Source organism: Trachurus japonicus, chromosome 18 (genome assembly GCF_045865225.1).
Source record: "Trachurus japonicus isolate A0001 chromosome 18, Traja_1.0".
NCBI classification, from domain to species: domain Eukaryota; kingdom Metazoa; phylum Chordata; class Actinopteri; order Carangiformes; family Carangidae; genus Trachurus; species Trachurus japonicus.
The window spans coordinates 8,183,744-8,207,261 of NC_140924.1; the positions used below are offsets into that span (position 1 = coordinate 8,183,744).

At 44.9% G+C, this 23,518-nt stretch overlaps 1 protein-coding gene across 9 annotated transcripts in view; it reads left to right on the plus strand.

The window, feature by feature from the left end:
• The window catches only part of dysf (dysferlin, limb girdle muscular dystrophy 2B (autosomal recessive)), a 143,544-nt gene that overhangs the window by 83,055 nt on the left and 36,971 nt on the right, over window positions 1-23,518 (plus strand). For all 9 annotated transcript variants that reach the window (XM_085760245.1, XM_085760237.1, XM_085760241.1 and 6 more), the window contains 9 exons: window positions 3,162-3,290; window positions 4,594-4,749; window positions 5,484-5,575; window positions 9,108-9,278; window positions 11,150-11,292; window positions 16,099-16,238; window positions 18,027-18,115; window positions 20,296-20,391; window positions 20,503-20,644. In XM_085760245.1, the coding sequence (XP_085616371.1) occupies window positions 3,162-3,290; window positions 4,594-4,749; window positions 5,484-5,575; window positions 9,108-9,278; window positions 11,150-11,292; window positions 16,099-16,238; window positions 18,027-18,115; window positions 20,296-20,391; window positions 20,503-20,644 (1,158 nt within the window). The remainder of the gene's footprint in view (window positions 1-3,161; window positions 3,291-4,593; window positions 4,750-5,483; window positions 5,576-9,107; window positions 9,279-11,149; window positions 11,293-16,098; window positions 16,239-18,026; window positions 18,116-20,295; window positions 20,392-20,502; window positions 20,645-23,518) is intronic.

The window sequence follows — 23,518 nt, forward strand, 5'->3', positions numbered from 1 at the left end:
GACAACACTACCACCAATTAAAACACCTATTTTATTGGATTTTACACATGAGAAACAAGTTAATGAGATCTTGAGAGAACCTGGTGAACACCAGGGTCATGATCATGCAAATAAAAGTAGATGTTCTCGACCTTGTGAAGGTTTTACACGGATAAAACCTTCATCAATTAAAAACTCACATCACAAAGAGTGAGAATTGTCCTAGTTTGCCGTTCTTGGTGCCCTGTCGTCTTATCTTATCTGTATTATTGAGGATGCCAACAGTACCGTCATATTTACCGAACCCAGCAGGGATGCAGTGTCCGACGTTGTTGATATTTGGTTGATGTTATGACGAACATTTGGTTTAAATTTGTGTAAAATCTTCAAATTAGTCGTGAGCCAATCTCCATGTCTGCTAAACGATCAACGTTGGGTTTGGACAACTGAAAAGTGAAGGTCTGACCAGTCACATTGATCTGAAACTGGTGTCAATAGGGTGAATTTGAATTCCCCCCTTAGCCCTAGCCCTTGGCCTTACCCCTTTGTTTTGCACGTTCATGTGAAGTGGTGGTGTCCCGATTCTGGTTCAGATGAGGGTTAGGGGGAAGTGGTAGGGCTATCTGACCCTTAAAACAGAGATTTTCCAGAGGCACACTTCAAACTGAGGGGTATGACAAGTTTCCCAGAATGCATCTTGCGGCAACCGGCAGCTGTTTTAGATTTCTCGCTGTAGCGCTGTTATTACGTCACTTTGTTAAGTTTTAATATTTTTCATGTGAGAAAGTAGCTGTTTAGATCCCCAATGTGCGGTCGGTTTATCCAAATGAGGCTGTTTAGACGTTTGCTCCGATGTTTTTGGGAGAAGTGAAGCTCCACCTGTGGAGCAGATCAACGGCTCGTCACGGAGACACCACCTGGCCAGAGAGCTGGTCAGCCGGCCAACCTCCGTCGTCATCCCGGTAGTAAAGACAATCGCTAATTAACTTACCCGCAGGTTTTTAGAGGTTTACCGCCGGGTAGTTACATTCTTTTTAGGAGATAAATGCTGGCCTCATTGATGAAATGTAACAATTGTGGCAGTCGCATTAGTTTGTTTGAATTAAAAGTGAAGCTTCATGTGTGTATTGGACAGAGGAGCAGCGCTGCCTGGGGGCTCCGTAGCCTACGTACAGAAATCACCACATTTACATCAATAAATAAATGTTTTGCAATGAACTGATCAGTCTGCATTACATTTTATTTTATTTTATTAAGTTAACATGGTTTTGAATAGAGGATTTGTGGCAAAAGCTCGTCACGTCTGACTACTGATGACATATGTGTTTGTTGAAGGGGTGTCCCAATTCGTAGGGACTGACTTTCAACCCCTAATCCTTGTAGCTCTGTTTCAAGGGGCAAGGGTTAAGGGCTAGGGGTAGGGATGAAAAATAGAATTTGAATTGGGCATCAGTCTTGACAAAAAGGTACGGAGGTGATTGTGACGAACAGGAAGAAGAGGTTTGATCAGTTTTATGTCGCGTACATATACCGACCGTCCAACCGCTCGCTCTCCGTCTGAACCTCCTCCCTCGGCGCTGGGTTTGGTGTTCGACTGTTGAAGTCAACTTCTGTTCCCAGACGTCACTTTCGTTTACATCATCCCTCCTCCTCATCACTCTCTCTCCCTCTCTCTTTCTTTCTTTCCTCCTGTTCTCTCTCTTTTCCCCCCAAAGTCCTCACCACTTGGTTTTCCAACTCTTTCACCCCTTCTCCGCCCAAAACCTTCGACCGTGCACCCTTCATTCGTCTCATCCTCCCTCCCTCCCTCCCTCCCTCTCTCCCACATCGCTCTTTCCTAACTAACCTCTTTGTTTCTCAATTATAAAAAACCTTACAGTGGATGGAAAGCATCTCGTTGCTTTCATAACCTTCCTCCTCCTCCTCCTCCTCCTTTCAACTCGTGTTAATAAACTTCTTCCACGGTTCCAGTATCTCTGCTTTGTGCATCGTACAACGCAGCGCACAAAGAAACTACAGCTCTGTTTCTGCAAATGTGTTACTGTATTGTCCCATAATGAGATAATTGATGCTGAAGCTCCTGCAGAACTCTGGGTAATCAACATAAAAACTCATTTCAGACGTATCTCTGTTGATTGGCTGGCTCTGAGATCGTTTATATCAACAACCATTAGATCAATGACATAGTCAAAGTGTTTTACATTGTTTTACATTGAAGAAAACATAAACATATAGAGATTCTCTGCAGGTTTCTCCTCTGTGACCAAGATAAATGATGATAAAAACAACTTTTCACTCTCGTGCATTTTGCAGTTCACCTTTAATATTTGCTCTTTTTCTTCATCCTCATCCTCCTCTTCCTCCTCCTCCTCCTCTTCATCGCACAGTAGTTGTGTGTTGTAAGTGGAGCGACTGTTTCCAGCTTCGATGTGTAAGAGTTTGACTTTTCAGCAGCACAACGCCGTCAGAGCTGTCACAGGCCGATGATAGGGAAAGAATGAGTGTGTGTGCGTGTGTGTGTGTGTGTGTGTTTGTGTGTGTGTGTGTGTGTGTGTGCGTGCGTGTGTGTGTGTGTGGTGTAAACAAACGTAATGAAAACAAATGAATCTTTTTGTGCTTTTGACACATAGACGCCCCTGCCCAGATACAGTACGTGCACATTTACACACAGACACTCAAACACACAAGGACACACACACACACACACACACACACACACACACACACACACACACACACACACACACACATACTCAAACTTACACACACACACAGACACCCACACACACACACTCCGTCTTGTGCCAGCTCCTGCAGTGTGAGTGTAATGTAGTGTTGAGTAGCTTTTGGCTGCAGTTTAAATCCAATACCAGTGGAATTACATTGGCCAGTCGTCAGCTATGATGCCATATAGAATAACGTGTGTGTGTGTGTGTGTGCGTGTGTGTGTGCGTGTGTGTGTGTGTGCGTGCGTGTGTGTTCTGTTGTTCACCATGTACTGTAGTTGTAAGAATGAATTATTCACCAAAAGCACAGAAACAAGTTCAAACTTTCATCTTTCTCTTGTTCTTCTCTTTCATTTGAGCGTCACATGAACTCATCACAGGAGGTGTTTATAGGTGTAATAATAAGCTCCGCCCCCTCCTCTTCCTCCTCTTCCTCCTCATCCTCCTCTTCCTCAGGTGTACGACCAGGAGCTGGAGAAGGTCGAGGGTTTCGGCGGTCTCTCTGATTTTTGTCAGACGTTCAAACTGTACCGAGGAAAGACTCAGGACGAGGGCGAGGATCCGTCGGTGGTCGGAGAGTTCAAGGTAAAAGTTGTTGTTGTTGAACGTCTGTTGTGTTTTAATGTTAACGTTAAAGGGATAGTTCAACATTTTGGCAAACTGGCCCATTGCCATAATCCCTATAGTCATAGCAGTAGGTTCGTTACCTTTAATTGTCGGTGCAAGCTATTTTTAGAACGGCGGAGCAGAGCCGTGAGCTGCTCAGAGCTAGACTACGGAGGCTCATTATGGGATTTCTTGGTTTCCCTCATCAAACTCATCAAATACACAATCCAACAACTCCACAACGCTCTGGTGGACAAGTTGTGACCTGCACATTCACCACACTATGAGATAATAACACAACGTTACCAGACAGAGTTGTTTTAGAGGGAAATACAGAGACTGCTTGATGAAAAACTGTCCCTGAAGGCAACGCGCATCAGTGGTTTTGCGTGAATTTCCCTCTAAAACAACTCTGTGTGGTATCGTTGTGTTATTATCTCATAGCGTGGTGAATGTGCAGGTCAAACTTGTCCACCAGAGCGTTGTGGAGTTGTTGGATTGTGTATTTGATGAGTTTGACGAGTTTGAAACCAAGAAATCCCATAATGAGCCTCCGTAGCGTAGCTCTGAGCAGCTCACGGCTCTGCTCCGCCGTTCTAAAAATAGCTTGCACCGACAATTAAAGGTAACAAACCTACTGCTATGACTATAGGGATTATGGCAATGGGCCAATTTGCCAAAATGTTGAGCTATCCCTTTAATGTTACAATGTATTACAATGTGTTACAAAATGCCACAACATAATAAATGTTCATGTTCACTGAAGTCACTGTAGATCGGATTTTATGGCGTCACATTGTGTCACAAAAGACTCCATTGTTTCATGCAGCTGTAACAAAGTGACATCACGAAATTGTTGTCTATAAAACAGCAACATCACAAAACATAAAAAGTGTCACAATATGTAACATCATAAATTGTCACAGAACAAAACGCTTTCGCTACATAAATTGTTAAGAATTTCACGATACGTCATAAAATCGTCACAAAATGTGATGTCATAAATTGTCATCACACAAGACAACGTAAAGATGTCGCAAAACGTCAAAAGATGTCAAATATTTTATGGGAAAAAAAAGATAATAATTCTACCAAATAGCGGGAAACGTCATTCATGATTTACGATACAGTGTGACATCACAACGTCACACCCTTTATTACATGATATTAACCGCTTGTCTTCTGTGCTCCCTGAGATTTAAAGTCTTTTATTAACGTTCATGTCTGTAACTGTGTCTCCTCCTCCACTTTGCCCGCCCTCCCCCCCCCCCTCGTCCAACAGGGTATGTTCAAGATCTACCCGCTGCCGGACGACCCCTCCGCCCCCGTCCCTCAGAGACAGTTCAGGAAACTCCCTCCCAACGGCATCGAGGAGTGTTTGGTCCGAGTCTACATCATCCAGGCTCACAGCCTGCAGCCCAAAGACACCAACGGGAAGGTACGGTACAGGGGACGTTAAAGGGATAGTTCAACATTTTGGCAAATTGGCCCATTGCCATAATCCCTATAGTCTATATAGCAGTAGGTTTGTTACCTTTATTTGTCGGTGCAAGCTATTTTTAGAACGGTGGAGCAGAGCCGTGAGCTGCTCAGAGCTACGCTACCGAGGCTCATGGGATTTCTTGGTTTCCCTCATCAAACTCATCAAATACACAACAACAACTCCACAACGCTCTGGTGGACAAGTTGTGACCTGCACATTCACCACGCTATGAGATAATAACACAACGTTACCACACAGAGTTGTTTTAGAGGGAAATACATGCAAAACCGCTGATGCGCGTTGCCTTCAGGGACAGTTTTTCATCAACAGTCTCTGTATTTCCCTCTAAAACAACTCTGTCTGGTAACGTTGTGTTATTATCTCATAGCGTGGTGAATGTGCAGGTCACAACTTGTCCACCAGAGCGTTGTGGAGTTGTTGGATTGTGTATTTGATGAGTTTGATGAGGGAAACCAAGAAATCCCATGAGCCTCCGTAGCGTAGCTCTGAGCAGCTCACGGCTCTGCTCCGCCGTTCTAAAAACAGCTTGCACCGACAATTAAAGGTAACAAACCTACTGCTATGACTATAGGGATTATGGCAATGGGCCAGTTTGCCAAAATGTTGAACTATCCCTTTAAACACTGTCAAACATGTTGTTAAAAGTCGCTCCGGTGTGTTTTTTGCAGTGTGACCCGTACGTGAAGATCACCCTGGGGAAGAAAACCATCACCGACCACGACAACTACATCCCCTGCACGCTGGAGCCTGTGTTTGGAAAGTACGTACACAACACAAATGTCCCGACTTCCCCTGAACCTCTCACACCTCATGGGTTCAGCTTCAGAGAAATAATCACGGTGTTACGATTATCACAATTATTATGCATCAATAAATGTCACAACACTATGAATGTGAAAAATCAAATACAGTCAACATATAATGACATTACTAGTCTCTTAAAATAGGACCAGTTATTAATCCCCAAGGGGGAAGTGTTTGAAATATTTAAGTCATTAATTGTCATCTATACCAAATGTTTACGTTTATTTTAATCATTTTTTCACAATACAAATGACACGCTAACATTTAAAGTCCCACTAATTCAGTGTTACGTTAGTTAAATGGACCAGTATCTGTGCATTTCCCTTTACTTAGGTGCCACATCTGCCGATACGGTTCCAACATCATCTTTTTTAGAAAGTGACGGTATTTAGGAATCTTTACGATCAATCAATTGTGGCGTTTAATACAGCGATTAATTGTGAAAACAAGTAATGGTGACATCCCTCACTCAGAGGAACAGGATCAAATCTGATGAGTCTGCTGGTCGAACAGTTTGAGGTTCAATTCACTTCGAAAATCCGAAGTTTCTCTGACTATGGCAAGCGGATTTAACATTGTAGATATCAACAACGTCTTTCTGACTAGTCGTAATTACATTTTGAATAGTTGGATTTTTTATTCAAGATATCTGTAATTCAGTTTTGCCTCTAGTCAAAAAGAACATTTCAGATATCTGCAACTACATTCTTCCTATCCACAATTGTCATTTCAGATATCCACAACTACGTTCTTCCTAGGACAAATTACGTCACTTTTGCCATTCATGTGTATGGGGTTTGTCATTACAGATATCTACAATTCAGTTGCAGATATCCGCTATGTGAATTACGGATATCTGTAACTGAATTACGACTAGTACGAATTCCAGTTTGAGATATCTACAACGTCATTTTGACTAGTCATAATTCCAGTTAGAGATATCTACAACGTAATTTCGCCTAGTCAAAACTTAATTTAAGATATCCGAAAAGGGACATGTAGATATCTTTAATTGAGGTGAATTAAAGATATCTTGAACTTGAATTATGACTAGTCAGAATCAAATTGTAGATATCTCAAACTGAAATTCATACTAGTTGTAATTCAGTTACAGATATCTGTAATTCACATAGAGGATATCTGCAACTGAATTGTAGATATCTGTAATGACGAACCCCATACACATGAATGGCAAAAGTGACGTCATTTGTCCTAGGAAGAACGTAGTTGCAGATATCGGAAATGTTCTTTTTGACGAGGCAAAACTGAATTAACACATATCCAGTCTGGCTTTTAAATGTTAAAATGGCTTGCCATACTCTGACCTCCTTCTGGTTCTTCATGTGAAACCAGCCGTCGTGATTGGCCGGCCGATAGTCGGTCGGTCGTTGTGTGGTTGGTAATTTGGTTTAACAAAGGCGAAACGAGGCCTTTTGGCTGGAGGAGGAGGCTGCGTTCAAGAACAACTCGGTGTTGAGTTGCTCTTTAAGGCTTTTATCACTTCAGACTGTTTTAGTTGTGCGTAGCTCCGAGCAAATTTCCACTTAATCAGTTCACCACAAACCGACTGACACATAATTGAACGGCGGGTCCGTGGAAAAAGCACCTGTTGCCAAAGCTGCTGCTGCTGCTGCTGCTGCTTTTTTTTTTTTTTTTTGTGAGGTTCTCGCTGGTTCTGACTCTCTTCACTTTAAACCGTGTCACATGTAATTATGGTCTGTGTTGGAGGCTCGGGGGAAGTGGAGCCGACCCCGAGAACAGCTCGTCGTTGTTCAGACTTTAACGTGGGGAGCTGAGCGAACGCATTAGTCAGAGAGAGAAAGAGAGAGAGAGATGTTTCTCCTGGTTCTCCACAGTCACACTTCTCCTCCTCCTCCTCCTCCTCCTCTTCCTCATGGCCGCCAGTGGGGGGCGCTGCACTCACACCGATCGATCACAGCCACAGAGACTCCGAGCTGCTGAACAATCAGTCGTTTTCCTCTTCTTCCTCTTCAGGGGATGACTTTATCTCATGTTGTTAAACTTACTGCAAACATCTGCACAACATCTGTATCTAAAAATATAAAGTATGGCGTCACAATTGATGATGTCACGTCTTGTTACTGCATTAAAAAAAAAAAAAAAAAACTTTCGTCGAGTTGAATCTCTTCCAAAGCTCAGAGCAGCAGCAGCTCCTTGTATCACTTCACCTCACAGACACATGATGTCAGACTTTGTCACATCTCTATTTCATTTTATTCAACTTCACATACGGAGGACCAGTGATGTCAAAAAATAAAAAACAAGTTGAAGCATTTTCTAAATTTCATTGTTAAATGAGCATAAAATAGAGGAATTGTAAAAAGAATTGATGCGTGAATAAATACTTTAGATATTAAAAACAACAACATAAAACATTGAATACTAGGGTTAGAAAAAGTTTTGTAAAATCTTTTTTTTCTCCTTTTTTTTTTTATTAACACAGATACATACACATACGTCCTTATACCCACTCAAACATATTCATAATAATAGTACTATAAATAGGAAAAGTAACCAAAAAAACAATCAATAAAGTTTTGCAAAATCTGAATAATTAACCGATTTCATCAGCTAATCGTTTAGCTTCGTTGTTTAGCTTAACCAGGCTAACCATCAATCCCAGTTGGCCAGGCGATGAAACAAGCTCTCTGATTGGTCGGAGAGATCAACGGGCTGAGTGTCACAGAGCTGCTAAATGACGAAACTGATGAATTTAGTTGTAGTTTTATTCACAGTTTATTCAGCTTCTTTATAAAAGGTTTATTTAATGAGCTTCATGCTACAACGGAGTATTAGAGCCACATTGACAAATAAAAAAATCACAAACTTCGTGAATTTACGACTTTATTCTTGTAATGTTGTGACTTTTTTCTCGTAGGAAATGTACAACTTTATTCTCGTAAATTTACGACTTTATTCTCGTAATTTACAACTTTTTTGTCATAGGAGATGTACGACTTTATTCTCACAAATTCACGACTTTATTCTCGTAAATTAACGACTTTATTCTCGTAATTTACAACTTTTTTGTCATAGGAGATGTACGACTTATTCTCACAAATTTACGACTTTATTCTCGTAAATGTACAACTTTATTCTCTTAATGTTATAACTTTTTTCTCGTAGGAAATGTACGACTTATTCTCCTAAATCTACGACTTTATTCTCGAAGTCTGTGTTTTTTTTGTTTTTTTTTCTCAATGTGGCCCTAATACTCCGTCGTATCGTGCTGTTTTTCAAGAATTATTTTTTCAATATTACAGTTCACATTTATTTTTTTAATCAATTTTAATTAATTCTTAATAAATAAATGCATCGTTAGTTTTCCTGGGACGTCACTGATCTTCCATTAATCACCAAACATCAATGAACCAATAAAAATCCATGTCATTAAGCCGACTCGTCAAAACAAGACGGACCGATGTGATTGGTCGTTCCTCTGACTCCCCCCCCCCCCCCCCCTGCAGGATGTTCGAGCTCACCTGCTCCCTCCCCCTGGAGAAGGACCTGAAGGTGACGCTGTACGACCACGACCTCCTGTCCAAGGACGAGAAGATCGGAGAGACCGTCATCGACCTGGAGAACCGCTTCCTGTCCCGATACGGCGCCTTGTGCGGCCTCCCACAGTCCTACTGTGTGTGAGTGAAGGACGCACACAAACACACACTCAAACACACACACACACACACACACACACACACACACTCACTCTCGATCTAGCTGTGTTCGAAATTGCCCCCTATCACGGATGTAGTGCACTATATAGTGCGTCACTGTTCGCCATTTTGTAGTGTTGTTCGAAATCTCCACGATTAATTTCATCCACTATGTAGGCTAGTGGACGACAAAACACCCACAATGCACTGCAAAATTGAGTGAACAAGCGATGTTCACTACTTTCTACTTCTGTATCCCACAATGCAATGCGGTCGTGTTTTGCCAGAGAAGAAGAGCAAGCTAATTAGCATGTAAGCTACAATTTCTTTAGGCATTTTACCAATAAATTCCTCAGACGTATTTGCCTTCGCTCCGTTTGCCAGCATCCGAACAATAGCGACGAGCGACGATGCCAAGGAGTCCGTGCACATGTGGCTCAATCAGGGTCAACAGACAAAGAGGCCAAACTACAGGGGCTGTCCTACACAGGCACCTTGTCCCCCAGGGTGGGGCTGGGGTGGGGGGTCTGTTCTTGGATGAGTTTACCACAAGTGGTGTGTCTAAACATTATAGTTTCTGCATTTATCAAAGTATTTATCAGTAATCCAGTGAAAATCTGAGGAAATGTGAAAATTTACTTTGCAAGTCGATTTCGGTGTGCGCCCCTAAATTTTCTTTTTGCGCTCCTAAAATTTTAAGTTAGGGGCCACTGTGCTCCTAGTCAAAAAAGTTAGTCTGGAGCCCTGCTATAGACCCTTTCAGAGAGTATAAACAAAGACAGGTGTGGCTCATTAGAAAACGCTCTGGTACACTAAATGGAATGGAGCCTTAATTAGTAGGCTATCCTTGGTAACACCTGTATTTGTTTATACTCTCTGAAAAGGTCTATATCATATACACAATGTAGTGGATAGGGAGTGAGTGAATGGCTGTGTTCAAAATCATCCACTCACTCACTCACTCCCTATCCACTACATCATGTATATGATATAGTGGACTACATCATGTACACGATGTAGGGAATGACGGGAGGAGAATTGGGACACTACACGGTAATTTTCTGGACGTGGTTGCGTCAGCTGATGCGCCAGGTGTTGCTGTGACGGAAGCAGACGCGCCGAGAATCATGTAAACAAACCATGGATGTATGAAACAAACCGGACACATAACAAATAAAATAAGAAAAACCGGACACTTGCGGGAACATTTTAGGATGTGATTCTGTGTGGTTGTGTTACTCGGACAATAAACTGTTGAAATATCGTTAGTTTAGTTTGGTCAACTGCTGTTGTGTGTCCCGACCGTGAGCCGTTAGCGGCTCTGTGGCTATGCTCTGTGGCTATTAGCTTAGCTCGTCAGATCGTATTTACTACATATTCTACTACAGTTTCTTAATTAGATTGATTTAATGCTGCCTGTTAATGTTCGGATGCTGCTGCCCAACCCCTGCTCCTCGGGCGAGGCAAACGGAGCCAAGGCAAATATGTCTGAGGAGTTTTTTTGGTAAATTGCCTAAATAAATCGTAGCTAACATGCTAATTAGCTTCCTCTTCTTCTCTGGCAAAACACGACCGCATTGCATTGTGGGATACGGGAGTAGAAAGTAGTGTACATCGCTTGTTCACTCAATTTCGCGGTGCATTGTGGGTGTTTTGTCATCCACTACATAGTGGATGAAATTAATCGCGGAGAATTCGAACAACACTACAAAATGGCGAACACACTATATAGTTAGTGCACTACATCCGTGATAGGGGGAGATTTCGAACACAGCCAATGAGTGGATGATTTCAAACATGTCTGTGTGTGACTGACTGAGTGTCTCTGTCTCTGTCTGTCTGTGTGGCTGCAGCTCGGGCGTGAACCAGTGGAGGGACCAGCTGAGTCCCAGTCGCCTCCTCAACCGACTGTGTGAGCGCAGGAACCTGAAGAAACCGGTTTATCAGGACGACGTCGTCCACTTCCGAGGAGACCAGCACACCGCCGCAGACCTGGGTGTGTGTTTCTCTCTTTCTTTTCTTTCCTCCCTCTTTTCATTTCTCTTTCTCTTCTCCCATCAGTCTTCCAGTCTCATTAGAAACTATGCTAATAGTTTAATAATAATAATAACTACTATCCCTCCTTCCTTATTTTCTCTCCATAGTTCGTAACCGTCCCACCTCTCCTCTCCTCTTTCTCTCATCTTCCTCCTTCTCTCCTCCTCTTTCTCTCTTCTCATCCTCTTCCTCCTCTCCTCCTTCTTTCCTCCTCCTCTCATCTTCCTCCTCCTCTCCTCTCCTCTTCCTCCTTCTCTCCTCCTCTCCTCTCCTCCCATCTTCCTCTTCCTCCTCCTCTCCTCTCATCTTCCCCCTCCTCTCCTCCTTTCCTCTCCTCTCATCTTCCTCCTTCTCTCCTCTCCTCCTTTTCACCTCTCCTCACATCTTCCTCCTCTCCTCTCCTCTCCTCTCCTCTCCTCTGTGTGTGTTTCTTTCTTTCTTTTCTTTCCTCCCTCTTTTCATTTCTCTTTCTCTTCTCCCATCAGTCTTCCAGTCTCATTAGAAACTATGCTAATAGTTTAATAATAATAATAACTACTATCCCTCCTTCCTTATTTTCTCTCCATAGTTCGTAACCGTCCCACCTCTCCTCTCCTCTTTCTCTCATCTTCCTCCTTCTCTCCTCCTCTTTCTCTCTTCTCATCCTCTTCCTCCTCTCCTCCTTCTTTCCTCCTCCTCTCATCTTCCTCCTCCTCTCCTCTCCTCTTCCTCCTTCTCTCCTCCTCTCCTCTCCTCCCATCTTCCTCTTCCTCCTCCTCTCCTCTCATCTTCCCCCTCCTCTCCTCCTTTCCTCTCCTCTCATCTTCCTCCTTCTCTCCTCTCCTCCTTTTCACCTCTCCTCACATCTTCCTCCTCTCCTCTCCTCTCCTCTCCTCTCCTCTGTGTGTGTTTCTTTCTTTCTTTTCTTTCCTCCCTCTTTTCATTTCTCTTTCTCTTCTCCCATCAGTCTTTCAGTCTCATTAGAAAACCATGTTCACTCAATTTATCCCTCCTTCCTTCTGTTCTCTCCATAGTTTGTAACCGTCTTACCTTCTTCTATCTCCTCCTCCTCTCCTCCACTCCCTCCATTTCTCTCCTCTCGTCTCGTCTCCTCTTCCTCCTCTCCTCCTCTCCTCTCCTCTCCTCCACTCCCTTTTTGCCTTTCTCCATATTTCCTGTTTACCTTCTTTCCTCCTTCGTTTCTTTGCTCTGCACTTTCTTTTCCTCTCCATCACTTTCCTCCGTCCTCCCTCCATCTTTCTCCTCTCCTCTCCTCTTCCTCCTCCTCTCCTCTTCCTACTTCTCTTCCTCCTTATTCTCCTCTTTCTCTTTCTCTCCTCCTCTCTTGTCCTCTTTCTCTCATCTTCCTCCTCCTCTCCTCTTTCTCTCATCTTCCTCTTTCTCTCATCCTCTTCCTTCTTCTCTCCTCTTCCTCCTCCTCCACCTCTCCTCTTCCTCATCTCCTCCTCTCCTCTTTCTCTCCTCCTCTCCTCTCCTCTTCTCTTCCTCCTTTCCTCTTTCTCTCATCTTCCTCCTTCTCTACTCCTCTTCCTCTTCCTTCTCCTCTCCTCTTCCTTCTCTCCTCATCCTCTTCCTTCTCCTCTCCTCTTCCTTCTCTCCTCATCCTCTTCCTTCTCCTCTCCTCTCCTCTTCCTCTTCCTTCTCTCCTCTTCCTTCTCCTCTCCTCTCTTCTCCTCTTCCTCCTTCTCTCCTCTTCCTCTTCCTTCTCCTCTCCTCTCCTCTCCTCCACTCCTCTCCTCTTCCTCCTCCCCTCTCCTCTTCATCTCTTCTTCCTCCTCTCTTCTCATCTTCCTCCTTCTTTCCTCTTCCTCATCTCTTCTCGTCTTCCTCCTTTCCTTTCCTCCTCTTCCTCTTCTGATGCGAGGTCACGGTTGTCCTCTTCTTCCTCTCACCTTTCCTTTTCCTCTCCTCCTCCTCCTCCTCCTCCTCCATCTCTTCTTCATCCTTCTCTCCCCATCTTCTTTATGTCTCTGCAACACCTTTTTATTTCCTTTCTCTTTTGTATTCCCTCCATCTTTTTTCATCCTATCCATCCATCCTCGTCCATTCTCCTCTCTGTTCCCTCTCTATCTGTCTTTCTTTCGTACTCTTTCTCTCTCTATCTCTCTTTTGCTCTTCCTTTCATTTTCTTTAGTTTTATCCTCTTTTGTTTCCTTGTTTCCTCCTTGTGTCATTTTATCTTCTCATATTTATTCCTCCTCTCATCTTTCTTTTCCTCCTGCTCTCCTCTTCCTCCTTTCCTTTCCTCCTCTTCCTCCTGCTCTCCTCTTTCTCTTCTCCTCTTCCTCCTGCTCTCCTCTTCCTTCTTTCCTCTTCTCTTCCTCCTGCTCTCTTCTGTCTCTCCTCTCCTCTTCCTCCTGCTCTCCTCTTCCTTCTTTCCTCTCCTCTTCCTCCTGCTCTCTTCCGTCTCTCCTCTCCTCTTCCTCCTTTCCTTTCCTCCTCTTCCTACTGCTCTCTTCCTTATTTCCTCTCCTCTGTCTCCTCTTCTCCTCTCCTCCTCCTCCTGCTCTCCTCCTCCTTCTTTCCGCTCCTCTTCCTCCTCTTCCTCTCCTCTCCTCTTCCTTCTCTCCTCTCTTCTCTTGTCCTCTTCTTCCTGCTCTCCTCTTCCTCCTCTCCTCTCCTCCTCATTTCCTTCCCTCCTCTTCCTCCTTCCCTCCTCTTCCTCCTTTCCTCTCCTCTTTCTTCCTCCTCTCCTCAACTCCTCTTCCTCCTGCTCTCCTCTTCCTTCTTTCCACTCATCTTTCTCCTTCTCTCCTCTCGTCTTTCTCTTCCTCCTCCTCTCCTCTTTCTCCTTTCCTCTCCTCTTTCTCCTATCTTCCTCCTCCTCTCCTCTCCTCTCCTCTTTCTCCTCTCTTCCTCCTCCTCTCCTCTCCTCTCCTCTCCTTTCCTCTCCTCCCCTCCCCTCCCCTCCCCTCCTCTCCTCCCCTCTCCTCTCCTCTCCTCCTCTCCTCTCCTCTCCCCTCCCATCCTCTCCTCTCCTCTCCTCTCCTCCTCTCCTCTCCTCCCCTCCTCCTCTCCTCTCCTCTTTCTCCTTCCCTCCTCTTCCTCCTTTCCTCTCCTCTCTCCTCTCCTCCCCTCTCCTCTCCTTTCCTCACCTCTCCTCTCCCCTCCCATCCTTTCCTCTCCTCTTTCTTCCTCTCCTCTCCTCTCCTCTCCTCTCCTCTCCTCTCCTCTCCTCTCCTCTCCTCTCCCCTCCTCTCCTCCCTCCATTCCTCTCCTCTCCTCCTCCTCTCCTCTCCTCTCCTCTCCTCTCCTCTCCTTTCCTCTCCTCTTTCTCCTCTCTTCCTCCTCTCCCCTCCTCTCCCTCTTTCTCCTCCTCTCCTCTTCCTCCTGCTCTCCTCTTCCTTCTTTCCACTCATCTTTCTCCTTCTCTCCTCTCGTCTTTCTCTTCCTCCTCCTCTCCTCTTTCTCCTTTCCTCTCCTCTTTCTCCTCTCTTCCTCCTCCTCTCCTCTCCTCTCCTCTCCTCTCCTCTTTCTCCTTCCCTCCTCTTCCTCTTTTCCTCTCCTCTCTCCTCTCCTCCCCTCTCCTCTCCTCCTCTCCTCTCCTCTCCCCTCCCATCCTTTCCTCTCCTCTTTCTTCCTCTCCTCTCCTCTCCTCTCCTCTCCTCTCCTCTCCCCTCCTCTCCTCCCTCCATTCCTCTCCTCTCCTCTCCTCTCCCCTCCTCTCCTCCCTCCATTCCTCTCCTCTCCTCTCCTCTCCTCTCCTCTCCTCTCCTCTCCTCTCCTCTCCTCTCCTCTCCTCTCCTCTCCTCTCCTCTCCTCTCCTCTCCTCTTCCTCCTCCTCTCCTCTCCTCTCCTCTCCTCTCCTTTCCTCTCCTCTTTCTCCTCTCTTCCTCCTCTCCTCTCCTCTCCTCTCCCTCTTTCTCCTCCTCTCCTCTTCCTCCTGCTCTCCTCTTCCTTCTTTCCACTCATCTTTCTCCTTCTCTCCTCTCGTCTTTCTCTTCCTCCTCCTCTCCTCTTTCTCCTTTCCTCTCCTCTTTCTCCTCTCTTCCTCCTCCTCTCCTCTCCTCTCCTTTCCTCTCCTCCCCTCCCCTCCCCTCCTCTCCTCCCCTCTCCTCTCCTCCTCTCCTCTCCTCTCCCCTCCCATCCTCTCCTCTCCTCTCCTCCTCCTCTCCTCTCCTCTCCTCTCCTCTCCCCTCCTCACCTCTCCTCTCCTCCTCTCCTCTCCTCTCCTCTCCTCCCCTCCTCCTCTCCTCTCCTCTTTCTCCTTCCCTCCTCTTTCTCTTTTCCTCTCCTCTCTCCTCTCCTCCCCTCTCCTCTCCTCCTCTCCTCTCCTCTCCTCTCCCCTCCCATCCTCTCCTCTCCTCCTCCTCCTCCTCCTCCTCCTCCTGACTCTGAGTTTACAGTCATAAACTTTTGACGTTGATATTTTCATGTTGCCTGGAAGCAGCACAGATTTTCCTCATCCCTCTGTGATGCAGAGACCAATCAGCAGCTCAGTGTGTGTGTGTGTGTGTCAGTGTCAATGTGTGTGTGTGTGTGTGTGTGTGTGTGTCAGTGTCAATGTGTGTGTGTGTGTGTGTGTGTGTGTGTGTGTGTGTGTGTACGTACATGTGTGTGTGTGAATAATGAATAATTCCTCTGTGAACCACTCCCCTCCCTCCCAGTCCGCCCAGTATCCCGTGTTTCCATTCTCCACTCTGGAGCTTTAACAGTCATTTATTCACCAGAGCTATGACCTACACTTAAACCTCTGTGTGTGTGTATGCGTGTGTGTGTGTGTGTCTCTCTGTGTGTGTGTGTGTGTGTGTGTGTGCGCTCTCAGAGGACAAACACGAGTCCAAGCGTCACCTCGGTCCAATCAGAGAGCGGCTGTCGCTCCACGTCCTGAGGAAACTGGGCCTGGTACCGGAGCACGTGGAGACCAGACGACTGTTCAGCCCCCTGCAGCCGGACATCGAGCAGGTGGTGACCTCACTGTGACATCACTCTGACCTCACTCTGACCTCACTCTGACCTCACTCTGACATCACTCTGACCTCACTCTGACCTCACTCTGACCTCACTCTGACCTCATCACTCTGACCTCACTCTGACATCACTCTGACCTCACTCTGACCTCACTCTGACATCACTCTGACCTCACTCTGACCTCACTCTGACCTCATCACTCTGACCTCACTCTGACCTCACTCTGACATCACTCTGACCTCACTCTGACCTCATCACTCTGACATCACTCTGACCTCACTCTGACCTCACTCTGACCTCACTGTGACCTCACTCTGACATCACTCTGACCTCATCACTCTGACCTCATCACTCTGACATCACTCTGACCTCATCACTCTGACATCACTCTGACCTCACTCTGACCTCACTCTGACCTCACTCTGACCTCACTCTGACATCACTCTGACATCACTCTGACCTCACTCTGACATCACTCTGACCTCACTCTGACATCACTCTGACCTCATCACTCTGACCTCATCACTCTGACCTCACTCTGACCTCATCACTCTGACCTCATCACTCTGACATCACTCTGACCTCACTCTGACCTCACTCTGACCTCATCACTCTGACCTCATCACTCTGACATCACTCTGACCTCATCACTCTGACATCACTCTGACCTCACTCTGACCTCACTCTGACCTCACTCTGACCTCACTCTGACATCACTCTGACCTCATCACTCTGACCTCACTCTGACCTCATCACTCTGACCTCATCACTCTGACATCACTCTGACCTCATCACTCTGACATCACTCTGACCTCACTCTGACCTCACTCTGACATCACTCTGACATCACTCTGACCTCACTCTGACCTCACTCTGACCTCACTCTGACATCACTCTGACCTCATCACTCTGACCTCATCACTCTGACCTCATCACTCTGACATCACTCTGACATCACTCTGACCTCACTCTGACCTCACTCTGACATCACTCTGACCTCACTCTGACCTCACTCTGACATCACTCTGACCTCATCACTCTGACATCACTCTGACCTCACTCTGACCTCACTCTGACATCACTCTGACATCACTCTGACATCACTCCAAATGTCCAACGCTGTTCGTCAATCCTCCTCCTCCTCCTCTCCTCTTTCTCCTTTCCTCCTCTCTTCTCCTCCTCTTCCAATCTCCTCTCCTCTTCCCCTTCCTCCTCCTCTCCTCTTTCTCTTTCTCTTTCACTTTCTCTCCTCTTTCTCCTTCCCTCCTCTTCCTCCTCCTCTCCTCTTTCTCCTTCCCTCATCTTCCTCCTCTCCTCTCCTCCTCTCCTCTTTCTCCTTCTCTTCTTTTCCTCCTCTCCTCTTTCTCCTTCCCTCATCTTTCTCCTCTCCCCTCCTTTCCTCTCCTCTCCTCTTATCCTCTTTCTCCTTCTCTTCTTTTCCTCCTCTCCTCTTTCTCCTTCCCTCATCTCCCTCCTCTCCTCTCCTCCTCTTCCTCCTCTCCCCTCCCCTCCTTTCCTCCCCTCTCCTTTCCTCTCATCTCCTCTTCCTCCTGCTCTCCTCTTTCTCCTTCCCGCTTCTTCCTCCTCCTCTCATCTTCCTCTCCTCCTCTTCCTCTTCCTCCTCTCCCCTCCCTTCCTTTCCTCTCCTCTCCTTTCCTCTCATCTCCTCTTCCTCCTGCTCTCCTCTTTCTCCTTCCCTCCTCACCAGTTGTGTTTGTGTCGATGTCCCGCCTCTTCTTGTTTCTGATTGGCTGCTGCTGTCTGTCTGTGTCGACCAATCAGGGCCGTCTGATGATGTGGGTCGACCTGTTCCCCAAGTCGCTGGGACCGCCTGGACCGCCGTTCAACGTCACGCCGCGCAGAGCCAAGAAGTAGGAAAACAACCTTCCTCCTTTCATTTCCTCCTCTTCCTCCTTTCATCTCCTCTTTCTCCTTCTCTCCTCTCCTTTTTCTCTTCTCCTCTTCCTCCTGCTCTCCTCCTTCTGTTCTCCTAATTAATCAATAGTCTGCCAATCAGTCAGTCAGTGCATCAATCAGTATCTTCTCGTATTTATTCCTCCTCTCCTCTCCTCTCCTCTTTCTCTCCCCCCTTCTCTCTTTCTCCTTCTCTCCTCTCCTCTTTCTCCTTCTCTCCTCTCCTCTTTCTCTTCTCCTCTTCCTCCTGCTCTCCTCCTTCTGTTCTCATTCTCTAATTAATCAATAGGTCTGCCAGTCAGTCAGTGCATCAGTCAGTATCTTCTCGTATTTGTTCCTCCTCTCCTCTTTCTCTTCCTCCTTCTCTCCTCTCCTCTTTCTCCTCTCCTCGTTCTCCTTCTCTCCTCTCCTCTTTCTCTTCTCCTCTTCCTCCTGCTCTCCTCCTTCTGTTCTCCTAATTAATCAATAGGTCTGCCAATCAGTCAGTCAGTGCATCAATCAGTATCTTCTCGTATTTATTCCTCCTCTCCTCTCTTCTCCTCTCCTCTTTCTCTTCCTCCTTTTCTCCTCTTCCTCCTTTCATTTCCTCCTCTTCCTCCTTTCATCTCCTCTTTCTCCTTCTCTCCTCTCCTTTTTCTCTTCTCCTCTTTCTCCTTCTCTCCTCTCCTCTTTCTCTTCTCCTCTTCCTCCTGCTCTCTTCCTTCTGTTCTCCTAATTAATCAATAGGTCTGCCAATCAGTCAGTCAGTGCATCAATCAGTATCTTCTCGTATTTATTCCTCCTCTCCTCTTTCTCTTCCTCCTTCTCTCCTCTTCCTCCTTTCTTCTCCTCTTTCTCCTTCTCTCCTCTCCTCTCCTCTTTCTCTTCTCCTCTTCCTCCTGCTCTCTTCCTTCTGTTCTCCTAATTAATCAATAGGTCTGCCAATCAGTCAGTCAGTGCATCAGTCAGTATCTTCTCGTATTTATTCCTCCTCTCCTCTCTTCTCCTCTCCTCTTTCTCTTCCTCCTTTTCTCCTCTTCCTCCTTTCATTTCCTCCTCTTCCTCCTTTCATCTCCTCTTTCTCCTTCTCTCCTCTCCTCCTTCTCTTCTCCTCTTCCTCCTGTTCTCCTAATTAATCAATAGGTCTGCCAATCAGTCAGTTCATCAATCAGTATCTTCTCGTATTCCTCCTTCTCTTCCTCCTTCTCTTCCTCCTTCTCTCCTCTTCCTCCTTTCATTTCCTCCTCTTCCTCCTTTCATCTCCTCTTTCTCCTTGTCTCCTCTCCTCCTTCTCTTCTCCTCTTCCTCCTGTTCTCCTAATTAATCAATAGGTCTGCCAATCAGTCAGTTCATCAATCAGTATCTTCTCGTATTCCTCCTTCTCTTCCTCCTTCTCTTCCTCCTTCTCTCCTCTTCCTCCTTTCATTTCCTCCTCTTCCTCCTTTCATCTCCTCTTTCTCCTTCTCTCCTCTCCTCCTTCTCTTCTCCTCTTCCTCCTGTTCTCCTAATTAATCAATAGGTCTGCCAATCAGTCAGTTCATCAATCAGTATCTTCTCGTATTCCTCCTTCTCTTCCTCCTTCTCTTCCTCCTTCTCTCCTCTTCCTCCTTTCATTTCCTCCTCTTCCTCCTTTCATCTCCTCTTTCTCCTTCTCTCCTCTCCTCCTTCTCTTCTCCTCTTCCTCCTGTTCTCCTAATTAATCAATAGGTCTGCCAATCAGTCAGTTCATCAATCAGTATCTTCTCGTATCTATTCCTCCTCTCCTCTCCTCTCTTCTCCTCTCCTCTTTCTCTTCATCCTTCTCTCCTCTTCCTCCTTTCATTTCCTCCTCTTCCTCCTTTCACCTCCTCTTTCTCAGTCAGTCAGTGCATCAATCAGTAGGTCAGTTGGTGAACAAATGATCGATCAATAGAAATGTGAATCAGTGAGTCCATCACTATATTGTTGTGTCAATTACTTGGTTAGTTGGTCAATTGATCAATAAGTTCTCCAGATCAATTAATCAATACATTATACTCAGTTCATGAAGCTTTATGTAATTAGCTCGGTTGATTATTAGTGAGTTCATTTTTCTCAATCACAGTCGCAGTGAACAGTGATCAATTAATCAATAACGTCATCAATAGTTGAGGTAATAATCACATCTGTTGGTGTTCAGGTTTTTCCTGCGTTGCGTCATCTGGAACACCAGTGATGTCATCCTGGACGATGTCAGCCTCAGCGGGGAGAGGATGAGCGACATCTACGTCAAAGGGTAACGACCTCTCCGACCTCTCTCTGACCTCTGACCTTTGACCTCTCTGACTGAGTCACGTGACCTCACCTGCATGGTCTCGTCCTCTCCTCTCCTCTCCGTCCCTCTCAGGTGGCTCGACGGCCACGAGCACATCAAGCAGAAGACGGACGTCCACTACCGCTCGCTGGGCGGCGAAGGAAACTTCAACTTCCGCTTCCTGTTTCCCTTCCACTACCTCCCCGCAGAGCAGCTGTGTGTCGTCGACAGGAAGGTAGGAACGAATCTTCCTTTTCTTTACTGTCTATCATTCACCTTTGTCTGTTTCTTACGTTTCTACGGTGGCCCCGAGGGCTCAAGATACCCTCAAGCTAAATTTAGACATTTAGCATGAAGTTTTCTCCCAGTGTTGAGTTTTGTTTCTGTGGCATCCCTGCTAAGTAGCTAGCCCCGCCCCCTTTTTGCCATTTTCCGATAGCGAGTCACTGCAATGTCAAAGTTGCTTCTCAGAGGACATATTATAATTCATTCTTTTAAGGTTTTGAAGTTTTAAAGATGCAGATGTAGTTAAACAAAGGTGGGAAAATAGTGTTCTTATCTTCCATTTCTTTACTGTCTATCATTTACCTTCATCTGTTTCGTACCTACCTGCTGAAACGCCTTGTCCCGTCCAATTAAAAAACAATATCTTTCAGACAAAAACGGACATTTCTACGGTGGCCCAGAGGGGTCAAAACACGCTCAAGAAAGAGCAAATTCATACATTTAGGATGAAGTTTTCTCCCAGTGTTGAGTTTTGTTTCTGTGGCATCTTTGCTAATCAGCTAGCCCCGCCCCCTTTTTGCCATTTTCCGATAGCGATTTACTGCAATGTCAAAGTTGTCAATCATTTACCTTTAATTATTTCCTACCTGCTGAAATGGTTTATTCCGTCCATGTGAAGAACAATAGTTTTTCAGACAAAATGGAAGTTTTTCTACGGTAGCCATTTTTTAAGGATGCAAATGTAGTTTAACAAAGGTGGGAAAAAAGTGTTCTTATCTTCCCTTTCTTTTCTGTATATCATTTACCTTTAATTATTTCTTACCTACCTGCTTAAATGCTTTATTCTGTCCATATGAAGAACAATAGTTTTTCTACGGTAGCCCTGAGGGCTCAACACACTGCAGCCTAATAAAACACATTCAAAGACATAAAGACACTGAAGCAAAATTCAGACATTTAGGATGAAGTTTTCTCCCAGTGTTGAGTTTTGTTTCTGTGGCATCTTTGCTAATGAGCTAGCCCCGCCCCCTTTTTTGCCATTTTCCGATAGCGAGTCACTGCAATGTCAAAGTTGCTTCTCAGAGGACATATTATAATTCATTCTTTTAAGGTTTTGAAGTTTTAAAGATGCAGATGTAGTTAAACAAAGGTGGGAAAATAGTGTTCTTATCTTCCATTTCTTTTCTGTCTATCATTTACCTTCATCTGTTTCGTACCTACCTGCTGAAACGCCTTGTCCCGTCCAATTAAAAAACAATATCTTTCAGACAAAAACGGACATTTCTACGGTGGCCCAGAGGGGTCAAAACATGCTCAAGCAAAATTCAGACATTTAGGATGAAGTTTTCTCCCAGTGTTGAGTTTTGTTTCTCTGGCATCTTTGCTAATGAGCTAGCCCCGCCCCCTTTTAGCCATTTTCCGATACCGAGTCACTGCAGTGTCAAATCTGTGGCGCTGCTCAGAAGACGTATTATAATTCGATCTTTTAAGGTAAGTTTTAATGATGCAAATGCAATTTAACAAAGGTGGAAAAAAGTGTTTTTATCTTCCATTTCTTTACTGTTTATCATTTACCTTCATCTGTTTCTTACCTACCTGCTGAAATGCTTTGTTCCGTCCATATGAACCACAATAGTTTTTCAGACAAAATGGAAGTTTTTCTACGGTAGCCCTGAGGGCTCAGCACACTGCAGCCTAATAAAACACATTCAAAGACACAAACACATAAAATTCAGACATTTAGGATGAAGTTTTCTCCCAGTGTTGAGTTTTGTTTCTGTGGCATCTTTGCTAACGAGCTAGCCCCGCCCCCTTTTTGCCATTTTCCGATAGCGAGTTAACGTCAAAGTTGATTCTCAGAGGACGTATTATAATTCATTCTTTTAAGTTTTTGAAGTTTTAAAGATGCAAATGTAGTTTAACAAAGGTGGGAAAAAAGTGGTCTTATCTTCCTTTTCTTTACTGTCTTATTTCTTACCTTCGGACCTACGCTGAAATGCTTTGTTCCGTCCATATGAAGAACAATAGTTTTTCAGACAAAGTGGACGTTTTTCTACGGCGGCCCTGAGGGCTCAACACACTTCACCATAATAAAATAAAACATTCAAAGACACCAACACTTAAAATTCAGACATTTAGGATGAAGTTTTGTCCCAGTGTTGAGTTTTGTTTCTGTAGCATGTCTGCTAATAAGCTAGCCCCGCCCCCTTTTTGCCATTTCCGGTACCGAGTCACTGCAGCGCCAAATTTGCTCTGGAGCTGTAGCGCTGATCAGAGGATGTATTATAATTCATTATTTTAAGGTTTTGAAGTTCTAAGGATGCAAATGCAGTTTAACAAAGGTGGAAAAAAGTGTTTAAATAACAAGAATACACTTATACTCAATTCAAAACATGAGGTAATAAAGAAAATCCAAAAAACATCAACACAGGGAGTTCACAAATCAACACTGATGAAGTGGCGAAGACAGATGGTAGCTGAAGGTAAGTGGATAAAAAAAAAACACACAAGGGTTAATATACACATGTGAAACACAAACATGATGAAGAAAACATTTCAAAATAAAAACAGGAAATCAGCCAAGTTCAAAACCCAAGACTCGCTTCATGTCAATTCCTGTAAGAATATGACGGTGATGAAAGAATAGACACATCCAACATCTGTAAAAGGTCCACACACATGTTTTTAATTCAAAAGACCCCAAAAAAAAGACATTATATAATATAAATATAAAATAATAATGTATCTGTGAGTACTAGTCTGCCCAATGGGAAACTTCATGGAACCAACAAGTTCTCAAAGGATCTCCTGACCTCCTGACAAAGGTTGCTTTTATTCTACGACATCATGTACAAACGTGTCATTTCCACCGTTCCCTATATGT